The following is a 14,234-nucleotide window of genomic DNA, read 5'->3' as shown; positions in this document are numbered from 1 at the left end:
ATTGTTCATACCCATAATTTAACTGTTGTAAATGTAAAGTTTTTAAAGCATGCTGTATTTTTTTTTTTAAGATTTTATTTGTTCATGAAAGACACAGATACAGGCAGAGGGAGAAGCAGGCTCCAGGCAGGGAGCCCGATGTGGGACTCGATCCCGAGACCAAGGATCACACCCTGAGCCAGGGGCAGGTGCTCAACCGCTGAGCCACCCAGGCATCCCAAGCATGCTGTATTTTTTAAATTCCAAATATAAGGGAAATATATTAAAATACAAGATGGTATTTTCATTATTGTTTATGGAAGGTTTCTGCTTCAGTAAATGGGTGTTTTCCATCATCTACTATATCTCTTGGGAAGAAGTAAATTAAAGTCTATGTTTCCTGATGTTTAAATGTAAAAATTCCTATTTCACTCTGCCATATAGATTATATATGCTTTCTTGGTAAAACATATGCTATAAGATCATGAAAATAAAACATATCAGATATTCAATATAGACTAAATAAATACGTTAGTAGATATCTTCATATTGGTTGTGCTTTTTATGTAATTGAATTTCAGTCTGCCTTTTACCAAGAAGCACTGCAGCCTCCCCCACACAGGTATCAGGTGCAGAAGTAAATGCAACTATTTAAATGGCTTCATTGTTAACCTCATAACAATTTCATTTCCATATTTTAAATTAATAAATTTCTAAATATTAAGATACTAGTGACCACCTCTAATACAATAAATTACCAATGAAATTAAAATACCCTGGTCATATCTATCCACGTGTTTATCCATCTACCTATCTGTATGCTGACAAGAACATTTTAAGCAAGCGTACATAGGAATCTGTGGATTCGAGAAAGATAGGAAACTACTTGAATTGTAAAATTTTACATGCTACCTTCTGTTTGGTAATTATTTCCCAGCACCAGAGACAGATCTTAATTTAGGAAATAAAACAAGGTAGTTTAAAATCTATTTTAGCAAGTTGATAAATTAAAAGTTTAAAATTTTCTCTAAGGTTTCATAATCGAGTCTTTTTTTGTACTTGACAGATGCACTAAGCACATGGACTTTAATACATACATACATATGCATGCATGCACACTCACATTCAATTAGTTTGTAATAGTTGGTACAAGCGTCATATCAAAATTGGAGAAATAACATACTAAGATTATATTGATAAACAGAATTCCTGTTATATAGCTTGGTGTATTTATGCATATAAACAAATATAGTATATATATACATATATATAGATAAAGAATTTGTTTTCAGCATACTATAATGTATGAGATTATTAAATCAATTGTTAGTCTTCTTAATTATGTGGTCCAAAAATATACATGAACATTAGGGATGAGTGAAATTTTTTGTCTTCAATTTTATTTATTTTTAGGTATTTTATGTCTTCCCAAGACTTACTAATTCATAAAATGCCTTTTTAGCTACTACTGCTTAAAGAGGGATTGTTCCTTCATTTGAAATCAAATTAGATTCTTTGCTATTGACAAATCACTATTTATATTCCTGGAGAAAAATATCTGGAATCCAGTAAGGAAAAACTAAGTAATGATGTTTATATCAAGAAATGCATATTTGCAGTCTTCTGTGTCACCTAGAGCTTGTGGGCAACATTTCCTTTCTTCCTTTGAATGGCCTTTAACACTGGATGTTATTGAGAAAAAAATTTACAGTGTAAAATATTAAAATTGCAATTTGATGAAAACAACTGGAATTCGATTTCTCTTTATGTAGTTCAGTAACTATTTGTTAAGTATTTAAAATAATGTGCAACCATTTCCCCCTACTCCAAATTAACTTTTATTATTATATTCATTATTTATGAAATTCAAGTTTAAAATCACTTTCAGGGGGAGAACATCAAAAATGGTAACAGAAATCAAATAGTTGATTAAATACTTGGTTTACTACCGCACCCATCTCTATTATCTTTCTACATGACATCACATTCTTACATTATTAACATTTCAATCCTGGGAGACATTTATGGGGTTAAAATAGAGAGGGAAATAAATGGAAAGCTGAAATGTGATGCCTTCTGTTTCTGCCTTATTGGAAGAGAATCAAATACTAAATAAGGCCTTTAGCAACATGATATTTCTGGCCAAATGATGGATATCATGACTTTTTGTTGTTACAAAAGGAAGCAATTTATTTAACTTCTTTCTTTCCTCCCATTCTTTCTGGTTTATTAGCCTCATTTCATTTCCATAAATTATCCCACTAAAGGAGGAAATGATTAATTGAAGATTGCTTCCTTAAAAACATTATTTCTTGTCATTAACAACTGCGACATATTGTAACATTGTGTTATTCAAACACACTGTGGTGCTTTTAAAATAAATTTAATGTTTGTTGCTCTCAATTATTTTGCTCTAACTATTCAGTTCAACTCATGAGAATTCATTATGCCAATTTAACAACTAACTCTACCCTTCTTGTCTACTGGTAATTTTCATGACAAAAGTTTCTATTCAAAACAGTTGCTTTCTAAATGCGAAATGTATTTTAAAATAGATTAAAATGAGATTGCTTTCTTTCTGGAAATCTACAGATTACCCATTGGCATAGACATCCCCTAGACTCGTCTACTCGGTGTCCCTGGAGAGTGTATTCATATGATTAATCTCTTTCTCTTACTATCCCATATTTGGAATTCTTGATTTTGGCGTATACTTGATTAGTTACCATCTTCTCCCACCATATCTCAAATCAACTCTTGTAACATCACAAAACAACAAATTAAGAAGATTCGAAGTGTCTACATTTGCCAGTGTGGTTTTAATAGCACATTCAGTCATCATCAGGGTTACAAACCCTATGCCCTTTTTAACTGATTAAACTTTTAACCATTTCTTTTATGTAATTATGATAACTCCATGTCCTGAGGATGTTAGAGTTACATGAGATTTCAGCTTTTAAGTGCAGGGTAAATAGTTACCCTGGATTTTCCATTCAGCAAACATCAGCTAAGGATTTGTGGCTACCTAGTGCCAGGATCATAAAACATATGCCATGGAGGAAGACAACCAGGTGAATAAATGATCGTAACAAATAAGATATCATGTGCTCCGAAACTATATGTAAACAGATTATTAGGAAGCATAGAAAAGGAAATACTTTATTTGATGGTGGTCAGAGAGTAAGATTGATATTGGGAAGCAGTTTGTCTTATTGTGGATTGTCCTACTACGGATTCTCAGTAAAGGATTTTAAGTTTTGAATTAACAGTTGAAACTATTACAAGAACACCCCTAACAATAATAGCACCTCACATATTTATGATTTCCTGTGTCTAGGCATTATACTATTATTTTTATGTAGATACATTCTAATAAGAAAAAAGATACTAAAAAGGGTTATAACAATTTTATGTTGCCCAAAATCGTTAGGTGACCTGATAATAGATTTCAGATGATGTGTAATTGTTTGATTAAAAAAAGGATAAGATAAAGATAGCAATAATGTCACACAGACAAAGCAGGTCAACAGCAGGAACAACAGCAGGCACACAGGGAGAGCATATTCACCATGAAGGTTTAAGGATAGAATGTAAATTTATCTAACGAGTTTTTTCAGCCAGTGGTGTTGAGGGGGAAAAACTGATCCACAGATGAGGCACAAAGTTAATTCTTTTTTTAAAAAAATCAATTTTTCAGGGTACCTGAGCAGCTCAGTCAGTAGAGCATGTGACTCTTGATATCAGGGTTCTGAGTTCAAGCCCAACTTTGGATGAGGTCAATTTTTCAAGAGAATCACAATAATTCGTAAAATTAACACCACAGAAAAAAATCTCCCAAGATGAATATCGAGAAAATAGTGCAAGGCAGTGGACACCATGCTGGACAACATTTTGACATAAACACAGTGAGCAAGTCCATAGAGCTTTGCTTATGCGCTTCCTCAACACAGATCAGAAAGACTCCACCCAGCACAATTCACAAAAGTCAATTATGGGAATAACCCAATGTGTTCCATGGAAACTCTCAGAACAATTAGTTTATTTTTTTAAAGACTTTATTTATTTATTTGAGAGGAAGTGTGAGTGAGAGAGAAAGAGAACATGGGGGTGGGGGAGGGAAGGAGAAGCAGACTCCTTGCCAAACAGGGAGCCCAGAGTAGCGCTCGATACCAGGACCCTGGGATCTTGACCTGAGCTGAAGGCAGACACTTAACCGACTCAGCCACCCAGGTGCTCCTCGGATCAATTAGTTTATCCAGAGGGAGATTTTAGATTATACTTACCCTGAATATGCAAACTTTTCAGAAAATTTCTAATTGTCAGTGTTTTCTTAGTTGAGCTTTTGATTTACATTGGATAATTGTAAATCCAATAGTAGATTGTCTGAAAAATATTTAGAGGATAGCCATATTGTGCTACCATTTCAATGCAGAGCTATTTGCTTTAATAAAGTCAAAATGATAGTATGTTTGATATCCTAAGAAAATTTTTGAAAATCTGTTAAGAAAGTAATAATCAAAATATTGTTTCTGTTTTTAGTTTTTTTTTAATAGAAACAGAGACAAAGATTAAGGGGCAAAGGGAATAAAAGAAGGAGAAAAAAAGAAAAACACAGTATTCTTGGAATTCTGATGGCAGTTGGGGTAGAAGGATTAGGAAAGGGAATGGATATTTATTGAGTGCCTTCTATCATTCTAAAATATTTATTGGGTATCTGTTTATAAGAGTTCAGGTATTGGGAAATCAACCAAAAAATGTTTATAGATTGTTATATCTGCGAGCCCAAATATATGAATGCTTGCCTGATGCAAATTTAAATGAAAATGCTGGCCCTACATTAAAAGTTGCTGGTGATAGAAACATTCTGCTGCAGAGGAATTAACAGAAACTACTGTATTCAGTGGAAATTTAGTTTTTGCAATTATTACTGATGGCAGCAGAATCTAACAAACATAAAATAAGAGAATTCCAAACCAAAGGAAGACAGTAGTACCTACGCATACGGACTATGATTTATAGTTACTATGGCAGGACTTATAACTTCACTGCTTACTAACCAGAATACTTTCTTTTGCTTTTTTTATTTGGTCAAAAGAGAGAAAGAAAGGCCTACTGAAAGGGAGAAGGAGTTCTAAAGGTATTGCTGAGCATAGTTATCAAGGCAAAGTAAAGACACCTGGTCCACGAACTAAACTCACCAGTTGTGCTTCTTATCTCATGCAGGTGGAAAAGTAGCTTAATGTCATGTTTCTAGAAGAACTCAGTGAACTATTGCTATATTCAACTAAAAACAACTTGGTATAAATTCTTGATTAAATCAAATGCCATCTTATATTAGATTCTACTATAAGTAGCAGATGAAATGTTTTTTTAAACATAAGAAAATATTTATTATTAAGGGAACTTTTGGGCTCCTGGGTGGCTCAGTCAGTTAAGTGTCTGACTCCTGATTTTGGCTCAGGTCATGATTTCAGGGTCGCAGGATTGAGCACTGGGTGGGGACCCTGCCTAAGATCCTCTCTGTCTCCCTCTGCTCCTCTTCCCCACTTTCACGCGCTCTCTCTCTCTCTCTTAAAAAAAAAATGAGAGAGCTTTTATTTTAATTGTTACACACTGAGAAACAGTTGCTGTCACCAGGGGAGACCTTGAAAAACTAAAAGCTGAACAGATTTCTCAGGATTTTAAGAAAGGTTACCGAAAACTCTATGGAACAGTTAGAATGATTAAATTAATTGAGAAGAAGACAACTTTGTGAGTTTTTTTAAATGCACCTAATTGATATTACATTTATACTAAACTCTATTACACTTTCATATTATACAAGGTACATCGATCTTCCTTACTATGTGTCAACTAATGCACTGAAGGACTTAAGCAGAGCTCTGTGTTTGCAAGGAAGAATTTACTTCAGATAAAAATACCTTCAGATTTTTACAGACATCTGTAGTAACTTAGATTAAGTTACTTAGTAATTTAGACAAGCCAGCTATTATCACAAAGTTTTAGAGGAAGAATAGGCCTGGATAATCCAGAAAGATACTGGTGGATCAGCATGTTCTTTGCTTCTAAATCTAATGGATTTTTTGCTGTTGTCATGCTGTCATAGTCTATGATTCAGTAATAGGTAGAGAGTAAATGAAAAGTCTCTAAAAGTAAAATTAAATTTTATTTACTTTTTAAAATTTTATTGAAGAACACGTAACATGAGATCCACTCTCTTAGGTTTGTAAGTGCACAATGCACTATCATGCACTCTAGCACACTGCTGTACCGTGGGGCTGAAGATCTACTCATCTTGCAGAACGGAAACTTCATACCCGTTGAATCAGCACCTACCCATTTCCCTTTCTCTCTGGTCCCTGGCAACCGCTCTGCTACCATCTGCTTCTAGGAGTTCAGCTATTTTAGATGTTTTATGTAAGTGGGATCAGCATACACTTCTTGTTCTTCGGTGACTGGCCTATTTCACTTAGCATTTCCCAAGGTTCATCTGTGTTGCTACCTATTGAAGATTTCCTTCTTCTTCTTCTTTTTTTTTTTTTAAAAGGCTGAATAATATTCCAAGTAAAAGGATTTGTAAATCAGAGTCCAAAGTATCACAATTAGGGGGGAAAAAAAGATGTATCCAGTGACCTCTGTGACAAGGTATCCTAAATATGGTATCATAGGAGATTTCCTAGCCTGCATTAGGCAGAGAGATTGAATTCACCTCTATCCGGGGAAACAGAAACCCTGCAAACTAACACAGCAACATGTGTCAGATCTATTCATTCAGTGATAGAATAATAATTTCAGAGGAAATATAAACACACTACCATATTCAGTGTAGATACTAACCGACAAAGATATAGCTCCATTATAAAAAAAAAAATGTGAATTGGAATCCATTAAATGCTGTTCCTTTACATTTCAGTCATTTCCTTTTTCCAGGGTATCAATCTGGTAAATAAGAAGGGACAGATACTTTCCAACTTTAGAAGAGTTTCATTTCACACTTTAGAGTGATAGGAAAGGAAGCACTGAAGTCGACCTCCCTGCAGATAGCAAAGGGAGGCAGAATGAGAGTAGGGGCGGGGGATGAAGCCGAATGCAGGGATTAGGTAAAAACAGGACTTTGGAAAGCTTTAAACCTAGTGACAGCAAATAATATTGTCTCTGACAGACAAAAGTCCTCGGTTGATTAGAAAGAGAGTAAAATTGTCAAAGTGATGCCAAAAAAGAGGGGGAACATTTTTTTTTAATTAAAAGTCTAGCTGAGTTTGAAGAAGAGAGCAAAAAACTTTCATCTGTCTACACTGTCAGCCCTCCATGCATGTGAAAATATATTTATTATTTTCTAAATTAATTTAATGAGTTCCAGATTGTACAGGATGTCATAATGGAAACAGGATTATGCAAGATAATAAGGGATTTTTTTTTCTCTCTCTAAATGAGTTTTACCTAGACTCCCTGTGTCCTACTTTTGATCTTAACTGTGTTTCATTTACCACATTGAAGGAGGTTACATAAAGGGTAAAATAATAGAAACTTAATCAGGAAACAGGTTTTCTCATTGCTACACTCTATTATATACTCTTGCCATATTCTTTAGTGTAATTCTTGAAAATAATAAAAGATGTATCATTTTAAAATAAGGACAATTGAAACCACATTGCTTTCTAATTGTGCATCTTTCTGCTGAGCCATCCCAAACATTTCACACCGATTGATCTTCAGAACAATCTTGTAGATTATTTAAGGGCTGTTGGTGGGGAGTATAAACTTCCTGAACTCTACCTTCTGTAAAATACTAGATAAATATTAATGGCTGGTGCATTTAATTTTACAGATGAAAAACAAACATAAAGTGGCAAAATAATTTCTCAGAAACAGATTCATGTTTCCAAAAGTTCAAATAACTTTCCTGCTAAGGAATAGTACAACATGAACTGGCCCCATTAGTCAGAGCATAGAGTTTTACGGCTAAAATAATGTCTTGGAAAGTATTACCGTGGCATATAAAGATGTATAGTCATACTGCACACATGACTGCTTCTGTTAATGTAATGCTATTTTCTGGTAGACAAATCTCTGCATATGCTTTATATAACTTATACCAAAGCAATTAGTCTATTAAGGCAGGCACTCGAGTTCTGAAACCCTACGTCTGTGACATTTCTGCCATCCTAAATCAATTTGGAAAAGACTCCCAACTTGGCAACAAATTTATCTTCTGAATTTCCACATAAATACTTTGGAAAGTTGAGTTTACTTCTCTAACGTTTCCTCATTTCATTTCCTCATCACCGGCCAGATAATCACCACAGCCACAGCCTTGAAGAAAGAATCATCTATGGAGTAGAAAATAGTAGCACGTTCCTGGAATGCAGTCCAAAATCACAGCGAGCTCTGGTCTATTGGCAATTCCAGAGGCGAAATGAAGAGCGAAAAGAAGAGGTATAGGAATGAAATAGACTGGACTATTTCTATCTAACATGTACTGTTAAGTGACCCCAACATGGTTGACTTGAGGGTGAAAAAATACCGTGAATCTTTATCTTTTTCTTAACCCATCAATAGCCCATTCATTAAACAAGCATTCACTGAAGGCTTATCATATGACAGGGTTTTGTGCTAGGAGCTGGAGAAGCAAAAGTGAACTGATAAGAATTTTGTTCCAGAAGCCATTTGGGATTTATTTGAGAGTCTTCTTTCTCCCCGTAGTTACCTACGAAACAATATATTATCTATATTTGTGCACACAAAATCAAATCCTCTGCTAATTTTAACTTTTGTTCACTTAATTCTGCTATCCAAACATGTTTTCTTTTCTCTGTTAACTTCCTCCTCAAAAGGGGAGGGAAGGTTTGGGAAGAGAAGTAGGATATACAGGATGAAGATTCTGGGCTGCCATTCTGATAGGAACTATGCATGTAGCATCAGACAGATCTTCCTCCTTAGTGTATTCATTTATTACTGTGTAAAATTAAAGAAATGTGCACAGAAAATCTCAATACTCTGAGACTTTAAAGCTTTTTAAAAGTATTAAATAACCAGATTATGGAGGTGATTTGTAAATGTATTCTGTGCAGATATTGCACAAACATAATCTGAATATAAATTTTAAAATCCTCCATTATCTCTTTTGACATTTGAAGCATCTTTAAATTTGTAATCACATTATACAAATGTCAAAGTTGATTTTATACAATTTTATACACTATCAACTTAGGCTTTCAGAGATGTCTGTTGTAAACTCTATTCAAAGTAAAAATGAGTTTAGATATATTCAAGAACATATCTTCATATTTATGCCACATCTGAGACTTACAAAGTGAATAATTATCAGTCATGTAGTCCTATGCTTTCTTCTACTTGCTCAACGCTGAGGAGTTTTTAGTTTTTTTCAGCTCTGAGTTCATTCTCATGCTGCATTGTTTTCTAATATCACGGTTCTGTATTTCTAAGAATTACTAACTTTCTCCTATGCTTACATACCTTCTTTCAAGATTCTAAAATAAATACATCTTTGTCCTTTCACCATCTTGAATATTTTATATTATTATAATGAAAAATTATTTGAAGACAATAGACAACCAGTATTTTGCAATGCATAATAAAAAATGATTTACAGAGATTTCTCTTTTTTTTTTCCAATGGAGAAATCCTATCATTTGTCTTAAGCAAGACATTTTATGAACCGTTAAAATGTGCCTCAACACAGAATCTAAAGTTTTACTTGAGCAGAGTTTCAGAACTTCTGTTTCTTTAAATGTGTATATTTTTTGCTACCGTTTCTCTTGTGCTAGATCAGAGTGGATGATCATATCATCAGGACAGAACAAGGCCTTCTACTGCGCAGCCTACAGCGGAAGGATTCAGGCAATTACCTCTGCCACGCTGTGGAGCATGGCTTCATGCAAACTCTCCTTAAAGTGACCCTGGAAGTCATTGACACAGAGCATTTGGAGGAACTTCTTCATAAAGATGATGATGGAGATGGCTCGAAGACCAAAGAAATATCCAACAGCATGACACCTAGCCAGAAGGTCTGGTACAGAGACTTCATGCAGCTCATCAACCACCCCAACCTGAACACAATGGATGAGTTCTGTGAACAAGTGTGGAAAAGGGACCGAAAACAACGTCGGCAAAGGCCGGGGCATACCCAAGGGAACAGTAACAAATGGAAGCACTTACAGGAAAATAAGAAAGGTAGGAACAGGCGGACCCACGAATTTGAGAGGGCACCCAGGAGTGTCTGAGCTGCATTACCTCTGGAAACCTCAAACAAGTAGAAACTTGCCTAGACAATAACTGGAAAAAATGCAATATACATGAACTTTTTTCATGGCATTATGTGGATGTTTACAATGGTGGGAAATGCATCTGAGTTCCCCCAATTATAAATTAAGTCCATGAGTAACTTTGCTAACAGGCTTTCCTCCTAATACCAACACCTAATAGAGGTCAGGTGAACGCAGATGTTCACTTTAGCAGACTTAATGTTTCCTATGAGATTTCATTGTACAGGTTTCACTTTCTTCTTTGCCTGAGAAATAAAAATGTCATTTGCCATGTTGCCATCTAAAGAAGAAAAACTGCATCAGCAAAGCCATTTTATTGAACTGAAAGTTTAAAATAAACTGCATGGATTTATGAAGCTGATGAATATTCCAAAATAGCGTTGGATTCAAGGATATTTTTTGTCTACCAGCACTCATGTTTATATGTACTGGAGGAGTAAAATGATACTGAATGAAATGGTCTGTGGAAATATAAAAAACATAAACCATCCATCATCCAGAAGAAAAATGGAATACACTGATCTACTACTGATGTCTTCTTTCAGCTTTGATCTAAAGATGTATTTTATTAAAACTATAATTTAAATGTACCATGACAAATATGCAGTAAAAATTAGCTCTTTTCTAAGCTAGAGTAGGTTTTTGTCTTACAATTATTGTGCTATATAGTTTTTGTTTTAAAAACTCCAACCGCGTGCTGCTTTTTTCTGACATTGTGTTTTTAGTTCTGCAAGAGGGATAGCCGATATTGTTCAAGAAACACATAAGCATCATTTACTATTAATTCCTAAACTCTGGATATAAATTATGCTTTATTTCTCTGAGGAATTCAGATAACACCTTCCCCTTCTTTAAGTATAATCAAAGATTAATTTTAACTTGCATAATGTTCCTAGAAAGAACAGAGCATTTAACCAGCAAAGTAAAAAGAAACAAATTGATTTGTTAAATGCCTTGTGTTGTACCTAATGGATCAATGAGGAGAAAGAGAACTGCATATTTATGAAAATAATGAGCATTGTTTTAATATAACATTAACAGAAAATCTCTTAATTCTATGCTTGAAAACCTGCATGATATTTGAGATATATAAAAACTCTCAGGATTCCTTTAGGAATTACATCTGTGTCACTTAAATTCAAAAAAGAGAGAGAGAAAGAGATTGGTAATATTCAGAGCATCCTAAAAGCAGATTTCCCAATTCTGTTTACACCTGTATCAGCTATCTTTTATCTCACCTTGTTTAAAACACATGGTTTGTTTCATGTTGATGGGAGTGACTTTTATACAAACTGTTTTCGAGGACACAACTCACACTTAAAACATGTAAAGCCCTTTGTTTCCTGCAACAACTTATAAAATAAGGTAAAAGATGATCAATAAAGGACTTGCCTTGTTCCTTGTCCTACCATGATTCCTTGAGAATCAACAACTTCAAGGTATATAAGACCTTCAGCATTATGGTATTTTCTCTTCCACGCACTCACCTTTCCAGGAATCCCTCCCGAGATCCTTCATCATGCACAAAAATGCAAAGGAAACATCTTGCTAATTAATAAAAGCGGCATTGGAATTCTAACTCTAGCTGTCTTGGGATTTTAATTAACTCAGCATTATTTTCTCACCTCAGACTACAGTGAATTTTTTTAAAAATTCTCAGCTGAAATATTTCACAGATGGAAGCTCATGTTTCAATTTTAGTGATTTGAATAAACAATTTGTTGATGCCTATTTCAAATGAAAGCCTAAAAATATTCTACATCCAATTTTAGGCTCCATTGATGAATACAGCGTTACTTTTAGAATTACATCTTTAAATGGTATTTGAATTTTAGGTTATCTGAAGGACATATTTCTGTAGAGAAAAAGAAATGTTCAAAATACTAATGAAAGAACAAAGACTACTCCAAAAATAGGTAATTTTTCTATTTTCACAGAGTATCTTCACTGTGCTGAAATTTGGTGTTGCATTTCCTTCTAAATTCGCAGCCATAACTGATTTATTTGCAGTAACAGAAGTATCTTATTATTATTATTATTAGTCCTCGAAAATAATGAATTTGAAGGGATAGAGGTTGTTCGATAACTTTAGGGATGCCTTCCAATATCTGGAGGCTTTTTGTGTAACATTATGAAAAGCCCAAAGAAAGGAAGCCTAGACTTCAATTAAAAGAAACAAACCAAACAAATCTACTGGCATGCCTCTATAAACCATCAGGTCTAAGTTTTCAAAGAAAATTATAGTTATAACTTACAGGTAGAAACTCTTCTTGCTGTCATACTCTGCCAATGTGTATTGAGGGGGACAGTTTGCATGAAAAATGATTAACGTCCCATTTAATTTAGTTTTAATAGACTTTGGTATATGCATGTAGCATCAGAGTTGCAACTTTGTTAAGAGACTCATGTGACCATAAGCAAGTTATGACCGCAATCTGAAGGTTGGAGAAAGGTACATTGCAGCAGAGAAATTATGGCCCAGTTGAAATCCAATGTAAAATGTAAATGCATGTCAATGCACACTCAATGCTACTTTTATGTACTATTTAGTGATCTTCAGTGGTATGTGTTTAATATTTTTGCTACCTACACATTAGGCAAAAGATGTAAATAATCCTGAGAAGAGGAAGGACAGTAAACTGCACCTTTTTATAGGTGCTCCATTAGTGTGTTCTACATCATCCTAAAATGCGAGATTTCCCCACACAGGTGACAAGGTGGTTTATGTGCTATTTAAGGGCAGAGAGTGTGTGCCCATTCAATAAGCATGTTTTTTTGCCAGGTAGTACATATGTTCCATATCTGTATTTATCCCTGCATTTCAGATGGGAACTAGAAAACTGGAGAGACAAATGTAATGAAACTGCTGCTGTAAATTATTCCTTTTAGCATGTATTAAGTTGCTAAATACACATTTCTTCAAAATATTTGAATTCAGATGTCTTTACTGTTCCCTGTAGCATATGGTGTCAAGGAATATGAAGTTTAGAAAATGTTGAGAACCAGAGTCAGGTTGCTACATAGCAGATTTCTTCATTCTAGTCAGTCTATATCTGTGGTGATGATGTGCATTTTGATACCCTTTAGGTTAAATATTATTTTTGTCATGCCTAAAAGAAGGAAATTTAGGGACAAAATTCGATAATGTGTCATTATCATGATTAGTTTGGTTTCCTTCAAGATCTACAAAGATGCCCAACAAGTGTTACTGAAATTGCCTGTCCTTAAAGTTATAAGGAACACTTTATTAAGTGATTCATATAACATTTTGAAATCTTTGCTTTATGAATTCATTTTAAAGGCACAGGTTGCATTCAAACTTTAATGGAAATTATCCAATTTAATGACTTCAAAGACAAACTTAACAAACAGGATTCAACATCATCTTATTGTGTTATAACAATGTGTTAGATAAAAACTGGCCTAATGCCGAAGGCATCCATGGTTTTTGTTTTAACTTTGTAATAATTCAAGTCATTGCTAGTGTTTGCAAAATACATGTTTCCATAAAAAAGAAAACATTGTTTTTCCCAAAGTTTGCAAAGTTTGCCTATTAGTTTATCTGATTTCTAACAATTTTCTTATGCTAGTTGAATAAAGAAACACTTTTTGAAAAGTTAGTGTACTAAGAGGGCCTACGAATGAAGAGGGAATGAAGCCACATAAATGGTACAGCCATTTTCACAGTCAACCTGACCAAACAAAACAGCTTGGTTTTTATTTCAAACATGCAAACACACACAGGCAAAGGCAGACGTACTAAATTGTGCCCAAGGAAAGAAAGTAATGATTTTCATATAAAGAGATAGGGCTCTAGATGCTTTGAGCTTTAGAACTAGACTCCTACCTGTTCAATTAAATTATATTGATAGGTCTTGTGTGTCTATTACGTGCTAGGCACTGGTGGTGCTGAGGACAGTAAAACAACTTGCCATCATCTTACCTGGCAGGTCTTCCCTGATTCTTCCA

General features: G+C 34.4%; 1 protein-coding gene across 17 annotated transcripts in view; it reads left to right on the top strand.

The window, feature by feature from the left end:
• Positions 1–13,192, top strand: part of SEMA3A (semaphorin 3A) — a 453,431-nt gene extending 440,239 nt beyond the window's left edge. For all 17 annotated transcript variants that reach the window (XM_025449180.3, XM_049096230.1, XM_035701936.2 and 14 more), the window contains 2 exons: positions 8,273–8,415; positions 9,768–13,192. In XM_025449180.3, the coding sequence (XP_025304965.1) occupies positions 8,273–8,415; positions 9,768–10,223 (599 nt within the window). In that variant the 3' untranslated portion in view covers positions 10,224–13,192. The remainder of the gene's footprint in view (positions 1–8,272; positions 8,416–9,767) is intronic.
• The last annotated feature ends 1,042 nt before the right edge of the window (positions 13,193–14,234 follow it).

Source organism: Canis lupus, chromosome 18 (genome assembly GCF_003254725.2).
Source record: "Canis lupus dingo isolate Sandy chromosome 18, ASM325472v2, whole genome shotgun sequence".
In the NCBI taxonomy this organism is placed as follows: Eukaryota; Metazoa; Chordata; class Mammalia; order Carnivora; family Canidae; genus Canis; species Canis lupus.
This window is presented reverse-complemented; position numbering and strand designations above follow the sequence as displayed.